Source organism: Pinus tabuliformis, chromosome 3_1 (assembly GCF_031772625.1).
Source record: "Pinus tabuliformis cultivar Carrire ecotype Pingquan chromosome 3_1, CPIR1, whole genome shotgun sequence".
In the NCBI taxonomy this organism is placed as follows: domain Eukaryota; kingdom Viridiplantae; phylum Streptophyta; class Pinopsida; order Pinales; family Pinaceae; genus Pinus; species Pinus tabuliformis.
Genome location: NC_142301.1, coordinates 749,457,742 through 749,479,629, shown reverse-complemented (window position 1 = coordinate 749,479,629; position 21,888 = coordinate 749,457,742). Strand labels below are relative to the sequence as shown.

The 21,888-nt window shown below is 39.7% G+C and overlaps 1 protein-coding gene across 4 annotated transcripts in view; it reads right to left on the bottom strand.

Moving 5' to 3' along the window:
• The window catches only part of NUDT9 (nudix hydrolase homolog 9), a 214,829-nt gene that overhangs the window by 84,392 nt on the left and 108,549 nt on the right, over positions 1-21,888 (bottom strand). For all 4 annotated transcript variants that reach the window (XM_089413231.1, XM_089413234.1, XM_089413232.1 and 1 more), the window contains one exon: positions 20,143-20,201. In XM_089413231.1, the coding sequence (XP_089269357.1) occupies positions 20,143-20,201 (59 nt within the window). The remainder of the gene's footprint in view (positions 1-20,142; positions 20,202-21,888) is intronic.

Here is a 21,888-nt window from a genome sequence, read left to right as displayed (position 1 = left end):
ACCCCGCAGCTTCCTCATCGTTGTTTGTTCCTAGAAGCACACCAGGTGCACAACCATCTATAAGGTCAACTCGTCAAAAGAGGATAAGGAAGAAGCTAACAAGTTGGGAGTGACATTCCCTTCAGCATTGCCAAGAACAATCCATTTTACCAGCCTATGTTTGATGTTAGTGCAATTATTGGCCCGGGATACAAAGCTCCTTCCTATGATGACTTGAGAGGGTCTATTCCTCAAAATGAAAAAATTGATTGCACTCAAGATTAGAGCAATTCAAGGCATCATGGGTACACACAAGATGCGCTGTGATGTTAGATGGTTGGACTGATCAAAAGGGTAGAACACTTATTAACTTATTGGTTAATTGTCCCAAGGGGACAATGTTCTGCACATATCAAAGATGCACGATTATTATGTGATTTGTTGTATGTGTTCATTCAAGAGGTAGGTCCACAACATGTTGTCCAAGTCAGAACAAACAATGTTGCAAATTATGTTGTTGTTGACAGGATGCTTATGAAGAGCCATCCTAACTTCTTTTGGACACCTTGTGTCGCACACTATATTGACTTGATGTTGGAGGATAGAGGAAAATTTCCTTAAGTCAGGGATATTGTTGAATGATCAAAAAGCATTTCAAAAGTTTTATATAATCATGCATATGTGTTTCATTTGATGAAAACATTCACCAATACCAAGGATTGGTGCCCCCTACTATTACACAGTTTGCCACTAGCTTCATATCTCTTCAATCTCTCTTGAACTCTATGTGGGATGTGAAGAGAATGTTTCTTTTAAAGGAGTGGCATGCTTTATCAATTAGCTACAAACCAGAGGGAGAGGCCATATGCAGGCTAGTTTCATACCAAGAAAGCTTTTGGGCAGGAATGCAGGAGGTGTGTACTATTACTCAACCTTTGGTAAAGGTTCTTCAATTAGTTGATGGAGACAAACTCGTAATGGGCTACATGTATGAGGCCATGGATAGGGCCAAAGAATCCATTCACGGCTATTATGATGATAAGGGGGATGAGGGGTTTGAGAAACAATAATTGATATGGAGAGTTATTGATGAGCGATGGAACAATACACTCCATTGTCCCATTCATGCCACAGGGATCTACCTGAACCCGCATTTTCTTACTCATTTAGTTTCAAATTTGATGTTGAGGTCATGGATGGATTCTTTACTTGTGTTCAGAAGATGGTGTTATCTCCAACAAAACGTGTAGAAATATCTAAAGAAATGGAGATATACAAGATGGCAGGTAGCACATTTAGCTTTGACATGGCTATCTGGGATAGGATGACCAAAATGCCAAGTACGCTCTGTATATTTGCAGTAGCATCAGATGTGCTCTAAGCCTCAAATTTTGCAGGGACGCTTGGGCACATGTATTCCAAAGAATCCAGAAAGCATTTTGGGAAAATCCACCCTGAAGTGATTTTATTAAAATAATTAATATTTTTAATGGGGTTCCTAAGTCTAAACTTAGGAAAATTAAAATATTAATGGGTATTAATCTAATCATGGGTGAAACTTCTAGAAAAAGACACAGATCAAGCCAAAACGATCTGAGCCTTTTATTAAGATTTAATCTAGGTCGTTGGTTATCCAACAGAAAGATATAAGAAGGGGCTTGAGGGTCAATTGGAAGACACACAAAGAGATCAAAAAAATCGATTTTTTGAAGTGAGAAGTTCTCAGGAGGAAAAATTGATTGAGGAGATATTTTGCAACAGAGAGGCAATGAGAATCCGGAAGAAGGAATTCCCCAAGAGTACGAGACAGAGAGAGGATAGAAAGACGTCCAAAGGAAGGTTGACGCTGGCCCACGCAGTGCTGACGCAGAGGCAATGCAGTGCTTGAGGGGAAGTCGAGTTTCAGTTGCCGGAAGCCGAGGTGTGAGTTCGGGAGGCAAAAGGTCAATTTTCTCAGCCAACAAAGGATCTAGAGGAGAGGCAGTGTAATACCCAGCAGGGGTGACGCAGAAACTGTCGGGAGAGACGCAGTTCTGCATAGAGGTCACGTAGAGGGTGACGCAGGGCCTCCAGTTCAGCAAGATCAATGACTGATTCTCCCAATGACAGGGTGAGATCAATTCACCGTTCCTCTGTCCAATATTCTCTCTATATCTGATTGCTAGTTGAGCATCCTAGAATTGTACTCAGATTTTCTCCTGCATAATAATAAAACCTCAGAGCTACTACACCGGTTTTCCAGCATTGGGATTTTCCGGGGACATTTGTCCAAAAATAACGGTGTCCTATGTGTTTCTTTTTTCCTTGCTCAGTTTCTATGTTTCATAATCATATTTAATTTGGTGTAGGTTGCTTCAGTAATTTACTTCAATGTTTCAAGAAGAAATCTGAAATAAGTTTGTAATGTAATTTACGATCTAGGTGAAGTAGATTCAACTGGTTGCAGTAGGATTCCTGAGAGTGTTAGATCTAGTAATTTTCACATGGTATCAGAGTTGTTGATGTGAAACAGGGAAGAGCAAAGGGACAACTTGCTGCAGCAAGCAGTAGTTCGAATCCCCTGAGGGATTGCGCAGTTCTAGCCAGGACGGCTATATTTTTGTGGGTGTCTCTCTCTTAGTGAGCCGACAAAGAGGTATGATGCCAGATCAAGAATTTGCCAAGGCAAAGAGAGCCACGCAGAACCTCAACACAGAGCTAGAGGGACGCAGTTTTCTGCAAGCTGAGTGTTGGGCAGAAAATCCGTCGGAAAGAAGCAAATCGCATAGTGGGGGAATACTTCCTCAGTGATTTCTTAGCGAGGAAATCAATATTTCTCATTTGCTAAGCAACAAAGGAGCAGCAAACTTACCAGCTCCATCAAGGAGTGTGTAAGGCAGCCTAGGAGCTACGCAATAGGGAGAAAGAGGGAGTTGTTCGACATTTTTCGGAGGATATGGCAACCAGTGGCTTGAGGGATCAGGACAGGTTGGACGGAGCTTCCAACTATGTCATCTGGAAGGCTAGAATGTCTTTCCTTCTAGATGAGCATGCCCTCAAGACGTATGTTGATAGTGTGGTAGTTGTCCCTACGGATGCAGATCCGCTGAAGAAGTACAGAGCTGAGATGGCGAAGGCGAAGAGGATGATCCTGGATGGAGTCAAGGATCATGTGGTATGTCACGTTGCTAGTAGAGGGACTGCTAAGGAGATGTGGGATGCCTTGGCCACATTGTATTAAGGATCTTCCGAGCAGCAAAAGATGTACTTGGAACAGAAGTTGAGATCTACGCAGATGTAGAAGGGAGATCGTGTGGATCCATTCCTCACGAAACTGAAGGAGACCCATGATGAGTTGTCAGTTGCAGGGCACACACCTCAAGATTCGGAGTTAGTGAGATCGGCTCAAAATTTCGTCTCGGATGAATGGCAAGTCTTTGTCCAGAGTATCTGGGGAGAGCAGCATTGCCAAATTGGGACAAGATGTGGGCAGCTCTGAAACAAGAAGAGTTGAGGAGAGACCTAGTTGATGGAAGCAGTAGCAGCAGTGGGTCGAAGCCCAAAGTAGAGGAGGAGGATAATGCAGCCCTTGCATCGAAGGGACAGCAAGGGAAACAGAGACGAAAGAAGGATGTCTCCAAGGTGAAGTGTTTCAGATGTGGCGAGATGGGCAACTATGCATCCCAGTGTCCTTTGAAGAAAAAGGACAAGGATGAGAAGCACGATCCTAAGGTTGCAACCGCAAAGATCGAACAAGAGGAGGATTTTGCCATGACAGCCAAGATACCTCCAACAAGGAGGTGGGATGATTTGGAGCTGTAGTTCAAAAGAGCTACAGATGGGCAGGATCCTTAAGGAACCCACCTCTTGGATCATCACCTTGCTACGAGAGCCCATGATCAGTAGTAGCAGGATGGTGGAGTTTTCAGTTGGTCCGATGGAGTGTTGATTCGACAGATGCAGTAGTTAGTAGCGCCAAAACGTGAGCAGCAGAGCAGAGAGGTAGCAGTGCGTGGAGGCACAGTGCAGAGCTTCAGCAACGCAGTGGCTTCAGAAGACAACGTGCGACTAGCAGCAGTCAGGATTTCAACATCGAGGTGTATCCACTGGATACTTGTCAAGTTTTGGGTGTTTTCAGTTACTTCTCTCCGCAATTGAATTGTAGTATGGATGCAGTGTTAGCAGTGGCAATGCTAGCAGCATAGCAGATGCAGCATTTGAGAGGGAGTTGTAGTACATATGTAGCACTGGAAGTGGTCGTGTCAAAGGCAGTAGTACAGTAGCAACAGCAACGCAGTAGTTGGTGGACAACATGTCAAACATCAGCAGTGTAGAAGACGATGCTTCAGAGTCAGAGCAATATGCAGTCGCAGTGTATTGCTAGAGCAGATTCCTCACTAAGAGTGAGTGTTGATTTGGGGTAGCATCGGATGTGCTCTAAGCCTCAAATTTTGCAGGGAGGCTTGGGCACATGTATTCCAAAGAACCCAGAAAGCATTTTGGGAAATTCCACCCATAAGTGATTTTATTAAAATAATTAATATTTTTAATGGGGTTCCTAAGTCTAAACTTAGGAAAATTAAAATATTAATGGGTATTAATCTAATCATGGGTGAAACTTCTAGAAAAAGACACAGATCAAGCCAAAACGATCTGAGCCTTTGATTAAGATTTAATCTAGATCATTGGTTGTCCAACAGAAAGATATAAGAAAGGGCTTGAGGGTCATTTGGAAGACACACAGAGAGATCAAGAAAATCGATTTTTGAAGTGAGAAGTTCCCAGGATGAAAAATCGATTGAGGAGATCTTTTGCAGCAGAGGGGCAATGAGAATCTGAAAGAAGGAATTTCCAGAGAGTACGAGGTAGAGAGAGGACAGAAAGGCGTCCAAAGGAAGGTTGACGCTAGCCCACACAGTGCTGACGCAGAGGCAGCGCAGTCGTTGAGGGGAAGTCGAGTTTCCTGCTAAAGGAAGTCAAGTTTCAGTGGTTGGAAACCAAGGTGTCAGTCCAGGAGGCAGAAGGTCAATTTTTTCAGCCAGCGAGGATCCAGAGGAGAGGCAACGTAAAACCCAGCAGGGGTGATGCAGAACTGCCGAGAGAGACGCAATTCTGCACAGAAGTCACACAGAGGGTGACGCAGGGTTCAATAGGATCAGTAACTCGTTCTCCTAGTGACAGGGGGAGATCATTTCACCATTCTTCTATCTAGTATTCTCTTTGTATCAGATTGCTAGTTGAGCATCCTAGAATTGTACTAAAATTTTCTCCTGCATAATAATAAAACCCTCAGAGTTGCTGCACCAGTTTTCCCGCATTGGGTTTTTTCCGAGGACATTTGTCCAAAAATAACAGTGTCCTATGTGTTTCTATTTTCCTTGCTCTGTTTCTATGTTTCAGAATCATATTTAGTTTGGTGTAGGCTCCTTCAGTAATTTAGTTGAATGTTTCAAGAAGAAATCTAAAATAAGTTTGTAATGTAATTTAGATCTAGGTGAAGTAGATCCAGCTGGTTGCAGTAGGATTCCTGAGAGTGTTAGATCTAGGAATTTTCACAAGCTCTCAGAAAGAGAACATGCAAATGTTGTCGATGAAGCTCCACGTAAGAAGAACAAAACTGAAGAATCTGAAGTCAAAGACTTGTTTGCTAAAGTCTCTTAGGGATATTATCCTTATCATATCCTTCTACTTTAAGTTTTGGCAATGTTTTATTTTATGTTATGATTTCTAGAGTTTGTAAATCTAATATATCTTATTAGAACATTTTTGGATTGTTTAAGTTGTAGGTATCCCTCAGAAAAACTAGATTAAGAGGGAGCCTTCACCACTCTACCAAAAGTTAAGTATATTGTTCTTTGTTTCATCTTTTATGTTTAGTTTTCTCCTCACATCAAGATTTGCTTGTATTATATACTCATAACCTTTTTATATTTTCCTTGGTAGAAAAGCTTGTAAAATACATAAAGGTTATGGAGGAAACTTCAAAGGAAAAACTTGAATCATGAAAGAAGCTATGTTGCATAGGAAGCCCTTCAAGAATTGATGTCTTACAAGGTTTGTTAAAGAACAACTCAAGGTATGTCTTAGACTACAAGTTTTTGTTGTAAAGGGAATAATCATTCTTCTTTTGAAATTTGCTTTACATTACTAACAGCTTTATGTTTAGGGTTTTGAATCGTAGAGATTCTTGTTAGGGTTATTAATCATTAGATTGAATCTACCCTCGTTATATTATCTCTAGTCATTTGTTTATTTTTGTGAAACCCTAATCTTTAGGGCTCACTACAAAACCCTAGCCTCTTGATGTTAAGCTATGTCATTGTTGATTATGAAACCCTGGCCCTTTTTAGGGTTTGTTGACAAAGTCTAAAACATATGATGAAATCATATTCTTTTGATGTATGGGGTTTTTGATAATGTTATGGTAAAAACCCTAGTCCTCTAGGGTTTACTGTTAATGTCTAGGTTATATATTTAAACCCTAGATTTTTAGGGTCTGGTGAATTAGGGTTTATGAACAAAACCCTTGTATTAACTAAAGTAAGATCCTAGGAATAAAACCCTAGGTGTATATTTGTTTGTATGATAGAAACCCTAGCCTTGGTCAAAATTGTTGTATATCTAACTTCAATGTATTGATGTTTGTATCTTGGGTTTAGCTCGTAGATATTAATATGAGATGTTAGTGCATGAGAATGAGATCCTAGATATATGTGAATGTGTTAACTTGATTTTTTATTAATGAAATCTAGGGTTTATAACAAATTACCTAGTAGAGATTGATATTCTAGGGCATGATGATGAAACCCTAGAAGTATATTGTTTTCAATTATAGATATGATTTAGTTTTGATGATAAAATCTAGGGTTTGCAATAAATTGTAGTAGAGCCTGACATGAAATTCTAAAAGCATATTGTTGAAACCTTAGATATATAATGTTATGATTGGATTGTTATTGTTGATATCTAAGGTTGTGTCTCGAAGATGGAATCTAGGGTTTATGACAAAACCCTGGCAAGAAGTTGAAGTCTAGTATGTAAAAAGATGTGACCTTTGCTATGAACCTAACTAGGTTTAGGTATTTGATGTCTAAAGCCTGCATGTTTTATGCTTCCATTAAAATGACATGATTTTGATATAGTTGACTTCATACCTCTGTATATTTGTATTTGGTTGTACTTGCTATTGAAGTTTTGCATGTACATAATCTTCAAGATGTTGAAGATGTTCATACCAATAATGATGAGCATGATGAAGGAAGCTATAAGAATGATGATAATCAAAGATGACCTTGATGTCATGAGAAAGAAATGAAGCCTTGTCTCATGTCCCTTCTCAAATGTATTAGTCACAGGGTGCAGCTACACACTTTTGGCATCATTTTTGGCTTATAGGCCATTCGATTTTATTTCTGGCAGCGAGTGGAATGTGGGGGCCACCCACATGAATAATTCGAACTTTGCCAAGGAATGCATTGGAGGGAATCGAATTAGTGGAAGGAGGAGCCCACAAGAGGCTAAGGGGACCCAAAGTGATAAAAGACGAAGGAGCTCTCATTTTCCAGCATTCTGATCATTTGACAAACAAACTTACCTGTGAACGCTCTGTTGCTTTGCTAGTCTACCGGTTGTTTAGCCACGAGTCTTCCGCAGGGTTGATTCAAACTCTACTTTGGGGGACTACCCACGCCCGCCCTAGGGAGGCTGCTCCACAAAGATTGCAAGAGTTCCAGTATCAACATACATTCCATCCATCCGCGCAGAGGAGACTACACATTTTCTGGGTAGTCAGAAACATGCAGAAGAGGATTGGGCCAATTGAGAGGTCCCTAGCTTGTTGGGAGTTCCAAGAGCAAGAAAGGTAGTGGGCTAAGGACATTTTCTCTAAGTTTTGCAGCCAACCAGTCAGTGATTACAGCAGTATGCATTTCTGGGTAGAGGGACTGAGCAGAGGCCTCTAGTAGCGAATTCGTGGGGCTTAGGAGAGCAGCCATCCGGGCCAAGGATCATCTGGGGAGCAAGGAATCAGTTATCACAGGTGAACCCAGCATTTGAGGGGTGTTTCCAGGTGGATTTGCAGGTTGTTTCCTACAAATCGAATTTGGCAGTAGCAGCTGGAGAGGGGCTCCAAGGAGGCTGAAAATCCAAAGTCAAAACCAAAGAAATTCCCTTCTGGGTTTTTCTGGGTTTTGTCCAAGGAGTCTACGGCTGAAAGGACATAATTTTCTAGGCTGTTTTAGGGCACATTCCAGCAGGTCGAAGTCAGCAGAACAGTAATTTTGCCATGACAGCGTAGTGCAGAGTGGTGCAGCAGCTGAGCAGTCATTACTTCAGCTATTCCGTCATTTGGTTTTGGTCCATCTTGTCCTTGAGACAAGCCTAGGTGCACCACTTCATTTATATTGTACCTATGCTCTCAAATTTTATAATATATGGCTCAGTAGTTCCAGATTTACAGTGTTTTATGGGTATATAATGCATGTTTTTAATTTTATGTTGTTGCACTATTTATTTGTTTAGAATATCACTTATATTCCTACTTAGGAACATTACACCATGAAAGGTTGAAATCTCTCCAATGCTACGAAAGAAGGAAGCTTTTAAGTTGAGAAGGAGCATGGTTAGAAGAAAAGGTATATCACCCTAATTGACAGGAAGGGCATATTATGACTGTCATAATGAATATCTAGAAGAAAGAATGAACGAAAGTACTACAGATGGATCAAACAAAATACTTGAAAAGTACTGAGGTCGTATATGGTGAAAGAAAACAAAAAGCTTCTGACAAGTTGTATTTGGATAACTTGATGATGGTATAAGTAGCATCAGAATTATTGAGGACCCCAAAGGTTTGTGTTTACTTGTATATATATTTGAAGGTTATGGCCGATTGGGGTTGTGATTGTGCAGTATCTCTCGATAAAAGGTTGAACGTTTGGAGCATGCTTGGATTGGTGGATATATATCTGAATAGAAGACATGAAACATCTTGTGGCCCCAAGATGCTTAAGAGGACATCTAGTCGGCCTATGTCTAGATCCCGAAGTAGGGAAGGTGGCGTTGGTCATGGAGCTTCGACCTTGGATACGTACCTAGATCCCTGGGTTGGTGCTAGAGCTTAAAAGCCTGATGTCACCTAGAGTGGCTAAAGCTTCAGTACACCTTAGTCCCACCCGATTAGAGTACCTTAGACAGGTATCTAATCTATAGCACTATGCGTGTTGTGACTCTTCATAGAGTATATCATTTTGAGATTTTCCATGTACCTTTGTATATATGTAATTATGAATACCTCCCTAGTTAAGAGGGAGTGTTGAAAAATGTAACCAGTGTCAGTCTTCATAATTGTCTTTGAGTCATTATGTAATGTATTTGTCAAAAGAAAGAAAAAGAATGACTTATTAAAGCATGGGTTTCATGCTTGGGTCAATGGTTTTTAGGTCAAAGCCTCCATTGTAGGCTTCTAGGGTTTGTGTCATGAGTCCTCGTCCTTGTCCTTATGTAATAAACCCTTCTTAAGTTGTATTAATCAAGAAAGAAATTTATTTTGATGTAAATTAGGTCTTCTAGGCCTCCTCCACCAAGTCAGCCTCATCAAGGGAATTCGACCTCATGGAAGTAGTATAAATAGAAGCAACTTGACCTCATTTGGAGCACACACACAAGTTCGATCTGCAATAACTGGAAGCAGTAAAAAGGATACAAAATTCAAGAAAGGAGGAAAACCTAACAAAGGAGAAGGAAGTCTTTGTCACACAATAGAAGTCAAAATTTCACTTTGCTACCACACGTGTGAAGTTGTTGGGTTGCTGGAAGCGCTGAAATTGCAGTACTGAAGCTAGGCCAAAATTTTAAAGTAGTTGGGCCGAAAGTTTTGTCTTTGATGCAGTATTATTGCAGGTGATCTTTAGAGTCTAAAAGGACAGTTTGAACGCTGACTTGATGGAGTGAGAAGAGTGTTTTGTCAGGTCTAAGGTCTTGGTCTATCTCAATTTGATTAGTGGAAGAGTTTGACTAGGTTTTCCCTAGAGAGGGGTTTTAGCCCTGGCTGAGTGCCTACATCTGGTGTCGTTGATCTTCATGTTTTGATTTGATGATTGCTTGATGAAACAAAGATAAAAGAAGAACATAAAGAGAAGATAATAAGACTACAAGAATATCACAAGTAATTATCAATATAAGAGAATCTTTTTGCCTTTCTAATTTTCTAACACTCCAGAGGCACATTTCAAGCCTAGCCGACTTGAAAATCACTTCATTGACCCAACTAATATAAATAAAAATTATTCATTTGATCAACACCTTCATGGTTGCCTTAGTTGCACCTTTCTCTATTAAGGGTGCTCTACTTGCAACAATGGTCAAACCATCAAAACTCCTCTTGGTTTCGTGCCCACAACTTTGGGTGCAAAACCCACTGCTTGGGTACTTCACCCACAAAGTCCTTTTGTGGTCAACCTCACACAAACCTAGTACCCATGGTTGTGGAGTACCTCCCAAGCTACATAAATCAACACTCCCTCTTAGCGAGGGAGGTACTTCCACCACTTGGAATAATCTCGTCATCATCAGCACTATAGGCGGACACTAGCCCAACTCTTGTCGTTCACCACTACAACATACCTTATAGAATGAACCACTCCTGTCTCATCGGTAGTGTCTCTACCACCTGAAGCTTCCTGCTTCTTCCTCCTTTCCTAATAGGCCTTCATGCCATCACACAGTTCCTTCTTTCCAGTTATAGAAGTTCCCTTACTTCCCATAGACCATGCATTCTTCTTGGGTTGTGTATTCTCCCTCTCAAGTTACAAAATCCCACTAGAACTTGGCTCCCTCTGAACCTCAAGAACCTGCACCAGCCCGTCAGTTGATATAGACCATGCTCCCTAACTCCAATGGCAACTCTAGTAGAGTTAGAGCCTCTAGGTCTATGTTTTGCTTTCCCATCCTAGAAAATCATGTCAAACCCCTTCTGCTCAATCACTGAGACAGACAACACGTTGCATTTGAGCTCTGGTACAAACAATACATCCTGAACTTGCGACAACCAACTTGACTCCATCCTCAATGGCATAACACTTGATCCTCTGATCTCTTTGTGACTCTAGTTGCCAACGATTATGTGCAACTTCGAGTCCCATTCAGTTAGAGTCTCGAACACATCACGCGAACCTGTCATATGCTTCGACGCACCACCATCCACGTACCATGCAATCTCGTTGACGATACTCTTAGAGAAATCAGAAACTAGGGCAAAATCCTTGCCCTCCAATCTTCTCGAGAGGCCATCCAACTCAAACGAAGTAACGACACTTGTTATCTCCTACCCCTTCTTCTTCTTCAGACACTTCATCGAATAATGACCATATTCGCCACAGATGAAACAATTCAGCTTACTCAAGTCCTTTGGCTTGCCCTTCATTATCCCTGCAAGAGCCAAGTTATCATCATAAGACTTTTTCTTCTTATGAAGGTCCTTGTCTCGCAGTTCCTCCTTAATGAAGTCACGCCACAACCTGTTCTGGTCTGGCAACTTCTCACAAGCAACAATACCTTTGATGAAGGGCTTCCATTCCTCGGTAAACCCTTTCAAAGAAATCCTCACCATCTCAGAATCTATAACAGTCTCACCGATGGCAGCAAGCTCATCACAAACCTGAGACAATCTCGTCAAATACAATGCTATTGCTTCACCATCCAACATCTTGGTGCTCTTCAACTTATCTTTCAATACCAACAGCCAATTCTCGTTCTTATTCTGGAACAGATCTGAAGAGATTTCCACATCTCATGGGCAAAGCTCTTCCCAAACAGATGAGGTATCAAATGATCTTTGACACCATGTACGATGATCAACTTCGCCTAAGTATCCAACCCCTCATACGCTTCCAACTCGAGTCAATCAGTTTCTTGATTTCTTTGTCGACAAATTCCTAGATCTTGTTCACAATCAAGACCAACTTGATCCTTTCCTTCCAAGAACTACAGTTGGACAAGCCATCCAGCCTATCGTCATATCACAGACCAACCAACAACTTCACCATTGCTATTAGGGATTTAATAATAATCGAACCAACTCCCTCTTGAGTTGTACGTTGTGCACACTCTGATTCACTAACCCTTCAAAGTAGCTTCGATACCAAGTTGATTTTTTCCACGACATTCAAGAATTCAGTTTGAGTCTAAAATCACGATCACAAACACACTCAAATGCCACAACACTTCTACTTTGCACAGCAGTGAATCAACTAGTACACGACAATTTTTTCACCGCAATACTTGTTATATTAGAAATCTTTAATACAACAATCTTAGGGCTCTCGTACCAGGGATCATGGCCCTTACAATCAGCCCTGATACAAGACAATAACTAGGGCTTGGTATCAACAACTATGATGACCAATCTACCCTGAACAAAGTACACTTGACCTATTTGTTGATTTAGTGCTCCACAGCCCTTTCAATCCACATACCTTGAACACGTTTAGCAAGTCCTTTGCCTTCCAATCTATTGATCATTGCAACTAAATCTTCAACGCCACAATATGCCATTATCAATGCTCACAACTCCTTTTTTGTCACTGAAGTTTGGCCCAACACAATCTGCCCTCTAGCTGCTCTTTCTTCCTTCAAAGACAGCAACACGTAGCGTATTCAACGTTGCCTATTTCTTGCCTCTTTGTTGCTCCAAAGATGGCCAAGCTTAGGGCTTGGAGGTTTCCATCTTATCTCTGAATAGACCCACTATTAATCAAAGAACTAGGGCTTGATAACTAGCCCACTTGACAACTCCTTTGCTTCGTCTATGAGTCAATCCTTAGGGTTTCACAAGTCTACCCACACACAGTGACAAATCTGTGTTTTTGTCCATTGTACTAGGGCTCTTCCAAACAGCTTCTAACAACCCTACACACCTATACATAAGTTGCTTCTCTCTGTTGCTCAAACACACTAAAGAACAACCCTACACACCTATACATAAGTTGCTTCTCTCTGTTGCTCAAACACACTAAAGAACAACCCTACATCCCTAGCAGTACACCTTGGAAAGACAACACAACATACCTTTAGGACGTCTTAATTCTGCCCTCAAACACTCCTAGGCATGTGCGCTGTACCCTGAGGTTTCGACCATGTCTAGGGCTTCCTCTAGCAACTCCAAATGTGGCCTACCAATCCTCAAATAGCTTGCACTTATCCTCAACTATAGAACCCTTCCTCCTACATTATCCTTCAACCAATGCAACCTTATTATACTACCCAAACATTGATCACAGAAAACCTGTCCAACAACCCAACTAGGACACTGCCCTACCTGAACAACACATAAATATTTGCGGCCCTATCCTAGAGAATTATCACCCAAAACTTGCACACAAATATGCCTAGAATTGCTCTTCTACCACTCACCCAGCACTCTGCCTAACTCAGCCTAGACTAATCACAAGAAAAGATACAAACCAGTCCATCTCTCCACTTCGGCTAGGCCTCTTAAAGTTGTGGCTACTACAGAAATCCTTCTCGAATGATGTATTTGCAGTTAAATGTGATGTGATCAAATGACTAACCTTCTACCTCATTTATATCTTCTTTAGGTGCAACGACTAGCCCTCCATAGGCACCTTTCAAGCCTAACCGACTTGAAAATCATTTTATTAACCCAACTAATATAAATAAAAATGATTTTCCTTCATTTGATCAACGCCTCCATGGTGGCCTTAGTTGCCCCTTGCTCTATTAAGGGTGCTCCACTTGCAACAATGGTCAAACCATCAAAACCCCTGTTGGTTTGCGCCCACAACTTTGGGTGCAAAACCCACTTCTTGGGTACTTCGCACACAAAGTCCTTTTATGGTCAACCTCACATAAACCCAGTACCCAGAGTTGTGGAGTAACTCCCAAGCTACATAAATCAACACAATCAGGAATTACATGATTTGCAACAAACTTTCTTTTGTTGCACTCCCTTGTTCAACGAAAAGCCAACTTCAGGAATTACATGATTTGCAACAAACTTTCTTTCGTTGCACCCCCTTGTTTAACGAAAAGCCAACTTGAGGAAGACGTTTTCTTGTGATGAATGGAATCAATCTCAGTGGAGAAAAAAGGTTGAAGGGAAACAGATAGTTGACGAAGTGTTTGACAAAAAACTTTGGTCGACAGCAGAAGAGATTGTGCTATTCAGTGAGCCTCTTGTGAGAGACTTGCGGATGGTGGATGGTGATAAACCTGCCATGGGTTTTGTTTATGAGGCCATGGATTATGCCAAAGAACAAATAAAGTCAGCATATGCGGATAAAAGGTAGAAGTACATTCATCTATAGAGAGTCATTGATGAAAGATGGAACAAATAACTCCACAGAACTTTCAATGCAACTAGCTACTACTTAAATCCAAGGTATGTAATTTTGGATTTCAATACTTATAAGTTTTCTCATTCATTACTAATTAAAATGGCTTAAACAAACATTTGAAATCAATTGATGAATAGTTTTTTGTTTTTTTAACTTTGAAGGTACCATTACACTGCAGATTTTGAGACAGATGGAGAGATAATAGAGGGATTGTATAGATGCACTAAGCACATGGTCCCAGATCCCAAGATTCAAGATCAAATTCACACCACGCTCTTGAATTCAGTGAGAGTGCCGATACTTTTGGCATGTCTATGGCTATAAGAAATAGAGCAAGGGATCCCCTTAGGTGAAAAATGTCAAAATTTGAAAATTATGTTACTCATTACAATTGTTGAGTCCAAGTTTGAAAGTTATTTGCTAATACTTCTTTGCCTTCCACCCTATTTTGCAACCTATTGGTAGCAATAATTTGGTAGCCAATGCCCTGAATTGAAAAAATTCGCAATTTGGATATTGAGCCAGACATGCAATGCTTCAAGGCGTGAGCAAAATTGGAGTGCTTTTAGTGTATACACACTAAGAAGAGGAACCATTTGGAGAAAATGAAGTTAAATGACATGGTTTATGTCATGTCCCTTCTCAAACACATTTGTAACAAGTTATCTCTACACATTTTTGCACATTTTTGGCTAAGGAAAAGGGACCTAGCAGTTTCGACTTAGGGACTTAGGAGAAATTTCGCCTTAATTTGTTTGCTAGTGGAAGGCGGGGGCCACCCACATGGGAATTTGAACTAGGGCATTCGAATGGCTTGGAGGGAATTCGAAACACTGATTGGAGGGGCCCACATGAGGCAAGGAAGGCCCATGAAGACAAAAGGAGGAGGAGGCTCTCATTTGGATCATTCATTCACCTTGCAAATCGAATTTACATGACTATTTTCTCACTGCTTAGCCGAGTCCACCAACTGTTCAGCCATGAATCTCTCAAGCAGGAGATTCAACCTTACCTTCGGGGACTTCGAGTGCCCACCCTAGGAAGGCAGTTCCACCAACATTTTCAGGAGATCCAGGGAGTTTCTACAGCACCATCACTCAGCTACACTCAGGAAATGCGGCCACAGGGAGAACACGCAGAGGGAGATTGAGCCACAGTGGATCAGCCACTTGTCGGAGGAACCAAGGAATCTAAAGGACAACATTAGGCTAGCATTCAGTGAGCGTTTTGGAGCTAAAGAAGCCAGCAACCTAGCAATTTGGATTCAAGGCCTGGGAGACAGCATAAAGGGCTAGTCCAACAATTTCATGGGTCTTGAGGGCAAGAGCTACAGCTCGGAAACTCATCCGAGAAGTCAGGAGATCTGTAGGGGGGATCAGCGTAGCACTTTTGGACACTTTCCAAGAGGTTTTACAATCAGAATCCAGCAAGCCGAGTTTTGCAGTTGCAGTTGAAGTTGGGCTCCTTGGACCGAATTTCAGAAATCTAAACTAGCCAAATTCCTTTGTGGTTTTTTCTAGGTTTAGGCCCAGGAGTCAGGAGCTCGAATCTCATACTTTTTTGAGCACGGGAAGTAGTGATTCCAGCCCTTCGAAGTCAGCAGAAAGAGCCGTTTTCTGGGCAGCGCAGTGCAGTTCGCTGCAACTGTTGTAGCAGCCTTCAGTTCAGTTATTTCTCACCTGGGTTTGGTCGTGCTTGTCCATTGAGACAAGGCCATATGTAACATTCTATTTACTATTGTATTTTGCTCTTGAAGAAGTAATAAAATGGCTCAGCAGTTCCTTATTTCCAACATTTCCATGGGTGCTTAGTGTCTATTTCATCTTTTTGTTTGTTGAACTGATTATATGCTTGTATATCGCTTGTATTCCTACTTAAGAACATTACAGTTTACGTTCAGTACAATCTTATGTTGAAGTGTCCTAATTGTTGAACAAAAAACTTGAATCAAGCAACATAGTCTTGGGTGACTTTGATCCAACATCAGAATGGGTAGTGGAGAGTCAAACACCAATATTTGACAATGAAGACATTTCTTCCTTGGACTTGGACCCACCTCCATAGGCTCCAGAGAGAGTGATATCACAAGTACCACCTTCAAGGCCAGGGGAGTCAAGTCGGAATCCCATTGCAGACTTAAAAGCTACTCACTTTGCACATGAGGATGAAGAGGAAGATGATTTTGATGATGGCCATTACCACCTATAGTTGTAGAGTTGTAGCATCATGCTTATTTTAGAAGAAAGATGTCATTTCAACCCTGCTTCTTGATGTATTTTGGTTCAGCAATGTTTTGCACTAAGTGTTATTTTGGTTATATGCACTCTTGCTTGCTAAATAAATGAGAACTTTTGAATATTTGTGCATAAAATGTTCGGATTCATATGAATGCACATGAATATATATATATATATATATATATATATTGAATATCTTATGTGTTTTCGCTCAATTGCTTTTTTGTTTTGGATATTTTACTAGTTCCATTCCAGTCCTGACCAATTCCTGGTCCACAAGGCTTTCTAGTTTGATCACCAGTTCGATTCTAATAACATTGTGCTAAACACTTTATAAGGAGCATTGACCTTGGCATGTATCCAACACTAATGATTACCTTGTCCTCTCCCTACAGACCCTGAAACATTGCACATTGAAACCAAGACGTTTCTTAGAAGACAAATATACCCCATCGACCTAAGGCCACCCCCAAGCTAGCATTGTACCTTCTTGATGGGCGTTGTGATGTTTCTGGGACAATCTAATGATGACGACTTGAGATCCCTCTAGAAGAGATGGTGAACCTTTCTAGATGATGATGTGATGCCCTAGCCTTGTGACATCACCCTCATATGGGTTAGAGTGATGACACAGGCTTGGTTGATGATGACATCTTGATGAGGAGTGTTTTGCTTCATGAGTGAACACCTTGTTGATGAGGAGATGGACTTTGAGTGGGGCACATTGTTTTGACCCATTCATTGTACATTTTCATGGAGATATTCACCTTGAAGAAATATGAAGAAATTTCAACCCCCACTCTGATTATCAGTTTTCCTTATCACTCCATGCATTTAGTTTTAAATCCAAGCATGATAAAAATTCTAAAATCTGGAAATGACAATATTTTCTTAAAACACAAATTTTGAGATTTCACTACTGAAATTACAGAAATAAAACACAGCAAAATTATGACAGCCAAACACAGAAAATAACACAGTGATTTTTTATCAATGTGACCCTGGATAAACCCCCTACAACTCTTGGGGAAAACTAGTTTGAGAGCTCTTCTTTATTTCTAAAAATGATTTTACAGAGAAATTAAAATACACAGAAAAATTCCAGCAACCACAAATTACAACTTATCTCGATTTTCATACTTGAATTCCACCTCGAAAATCGTGCCAATCAGCAAACAGCGAAAACAAAAAAAAATTCCAACAATAAAACAGCATTGAATGTTGTGCGACTTTCCTCAAAAAAAGTGCCCATAGCTTGTTGTACGGACCATACAGATTTCAATCGTACGGCTGCCTTGAAATTCGTGCCCAAATCTTCCTCGAAATTCGTGCCCTTGTTGTTGTCCCTCTTCCTCGATTTCTGTGTCTTTCTCCTGCTATACAGTTTTGCCTTAGGATGCATGCCAATAAATGTTGCTGCCCAGATTTGCTGAAATGTCTTCTCACTGCTCTCTTTCACTTCCTCACTGCTCAGAAATTTTCTCCTTGCTCTCTCTTCTCTTTCTCTCAAATGCTCATGAAAGAATGAATGATCTTTCTCTCTTCTCTTCTCCTTTTACTCTCTAAATGACCTTTTGGGTTACCCTAAAATCTAATGGTTGAGATTCATTTAGATCTAGGGATGAGAATAAATGTGCATTTAATTCTCACTTTCTATTTTTTAACTCACCCACTTAAATAAAGACCCACTTAGCCTTTTATTGCCACAGTCACTTTTTCACTTTGTAATTCTTCATTGACTTTAATAAAATCACCTTTAAATTAGAATGTAACTTTACCACTTATAAAGTCACTTTTAAATTAGAATGTAACTTTACCACTTATAAAGTCACTTTTAAATTAAATTGACTTTACGACTTATAAAGTCACTTCAGGAGAAAAGTACAAATAAATTTTGGACACTTTTCCCTAGGCCAAAGATCAAAGCCTTAAGGAACCACTTGTCCTCTGGTACCTAAATTTTAACACACCTTTAGAGGATGACATCACCCTTGGGGACCTTTTTCTCATGTGTGGGCTTAAAGGAGGCTTCTTGATATGTTTTAACATTGAGATAGCTATTTATTCGGTTAGCTTGTAACCTACTTAATTTGTAACCACTTAATTTATTACTTTTAAGGCTTTTACTCAATTACTGGACTAAATATACTTGGTCGCACTTACATAAATAGAGGGAAGTCAATTTAGGGTGGATCATTGCCCCACACACGCATTTACTCATTGAGAGAGAGTGTGCACTATTTCCTTTTCTCTTGGATGCAATGGAGCATTGATGTAGAAAAATGTCTTGGGGAGGATACTATGCTCGGAGTGATTTTCTCTTGGATATATCAGGTGATTCTGTGGTGATTTGTAAAACTTTTTTGTAAGGAATCTTCTCCGATTTTGTAAATGATGTAGAATTGGGTGTTCATTGAAATTTTCAATTTAATGTATTGAATTTTTTATGGCTCTCACCTCTCCCTTGAAAAATTAGCACCAAGTATCCATCAAGGAAACATAGTATAACATTCCATAAACTTAAATCTCAAATTGATTGAAAGTCAATAGGGTTTTGATGGAAAGATTATCTCTCTCATAACTCTCTTCAACCAAGTCTTTTGCCATTGACCTCACCCTTTGAATCCATATGACTAGTCTTGATAAAGGCAATAGTTTCTTTAGTGTGTCAATCTTTTACAAACACTACACCCTAAATTTTTATTTTTCTTTTTTTTTAGGGTAAATTGGATCTAGGTTAGGGATACAACATTCCCAATATATTTCCCGTGACATTTTGTGCATTCCAAGCTGTGTGGGGCCCAAATTACTTGTGTTTTGGGATATTTTCTGCTAGGTTACACTGCCACATTAGCCCAGATGGGCACCTTAACTACCAACTATGATAGATTTGTGGTTTGCACTCAACAACTGCTAGTGTGGTCATTGATCTGTGGGATTAACGGTTGTTGTTTTCTTTTCCAAAGATGTATTTAGTCCATTATTTTAATCATTAAATTCTATTGAACACATTCTTTGCTTGGATTGCACAATGTTCATTGAACTTCCCATTATAATATCATTTAGTTTAGAACCGAAAGAAAAGAAAGCAATTTGTCACAATATTTTTGAAGTTTGAGCCCCTTCCTAAAGAACAAGATCATACTATAATCTCAGACTATTAAATAATCTCCATCAGCATTAATCTTGTATATTTATCCAATATTGATTGGGAGAAATATCATACCCTACGCCCACTATCTTGCCATCTCAATTCTCTATATCTACCCCAAATGAATATGATTAGGAATCATTAACTGGATTGAAATCATGCTTAACGGAACTATTTGCTTTCAATTGTGTTTATATAATCGGGATCTTAAGATCATAAACAGATGGATAATCTTCTCAAGGCATGCTAGAGTTCCTCTAAACATAAGTAATGCACTAAACAATTGACAACAACAGAGTTCTTTTGGACACATTCTTCTCAATCATTCAATATTATAATCTATAGCTCCTAAAATGTAGGTATTAAAAAATCCAAACCAAATAAAGGATAAAACTCTTGAAGCATAAATGATAAAAGAGAAGCTATTGGTTAACAATTATACCTTCAGTCGCTACAATATATTGTTCCCACGAAGGACTAAGGTTTGTGCCAATGAATGTCCTACAAGAAACAAATGAGGACCAATGTGAAATAGTCTATTTGTTGTAAGACCTAACATGATTGCATGCCTCAATATTATCACACAACAGCATTATATTCTCAAAGAAGAGACAAAAATTGTAGCATTATAATTCCTGCTTTGCTTTAGGATATGCATTCATTGTTGCCCACAGAATGGTCATTATATTGTATTTTGTCTTATAACTATATTTCCTTGAGGTGACCTATACATGTTGTGAACAAAATAATTATTATGTGACAATGATGTGATTAGATTACTATTATATACGTGAGTCGTGCATTATGTGAAATGAACAAACTTCATTTATTATAGAAATATCCAATATAAGAAGGTCAAACAACTGCAATCCATATGGGACCAATAAATAATTAATAAAGATAGAATGAATGATGATTGATTACAATGACCTGCATGATACATATACACATTGATGGGACCCGAAGTTGATGGGTAATGTCCTTAGTTTAGGACGCATCTCTTCGTTTACTATTTATTTATTATTGTTAACATTTATTTATGTTTATTTCATTTACTATTTATTTATTATTATTAACATTTATTTATGTTTATTACATTGCCTTCCCCTTTAGAAATGCTTTGTTCTCAAAGCATAAAAGGGTCATGCCTTCCTTTTGATTGGTATTGCTTTCCCATGATTCTTCATTCCTGAGTTGTGTTAACCCCAAGATTTGTGTGTGCACGTAGAGGGTTAAGATCCAATGAGCTTTCATCATGTCAGTGTTCAGTGAAAAGTGCATTAGTGTTCACATTGATCAGATACCTTTTCAGAGGCAAAGGTATTTCAGAGGTGTTACCTGCTAAGTTGTACCTAGCAGGATGTTAAGACCTCATGGCCCAATATACAAGGCACTCATCAAATTTTTCAGAAGTTCAAAAGTCAGCAGGGCATCTATGCCCCATTTTTCTCTCTCCTCTCTCTACACTTTCTCAAATTCCGCAATCCCTAGGGGGAATTGTAATAAATGTCGCTAGCTTGATGAATTTTTGTAACAGGATTAGGCAACTTGGGACCCAGTTAATAAGTAAGTCCACTCTAGAATCTAGAGTGGGATCTAAAATTCTACTTTCTCCATATGAAATCCAATCACGTTGGAACCAGTGTTGTGAAAAGCGCGATTAAATCGCGCTTTTTTCCCTAAGACGATTTAATCGCGCGTTTTATGCGAAAAAAGCGGCTATATTTTTTTTGCCGATTTTTTCCGAAAAAAGCGCAGGGTGTCGGGGCAGCGGGTTTTATAATGTGATTTTTTTTTTTTTTTTGCTCATTTGGACTGTGGGCGCGCGTAGAAGGAGGAGGACGTCTTGGAGAGAGCAGTTGGAGGGTTTGTGAGAAAATCTAAGTTCTCGTAGGACAAATTCAAGAGGAGACCACCAATTTCTCCATAAAAACAGTATGTGGATTAATTGTTTTTTGTTTTCCTTGTTTAAAAACATTGTTTTTCATTGTTTTTGGTTGGGAAACTTCATATGGGCACCATTTTCCTTTTGTTTTCATTGTTTTTAAAGATTTTTTTGTATTTTTTCATTGATTTGGGATGGGTAAATTGGTATGACTATGGGAACCAATTTTTTATTTTTTTCCATTTTTTTTAAACATTGTTTATGTTTTTTCATTGTTTTTGGCATTTGCCATTTGGTTGGGTA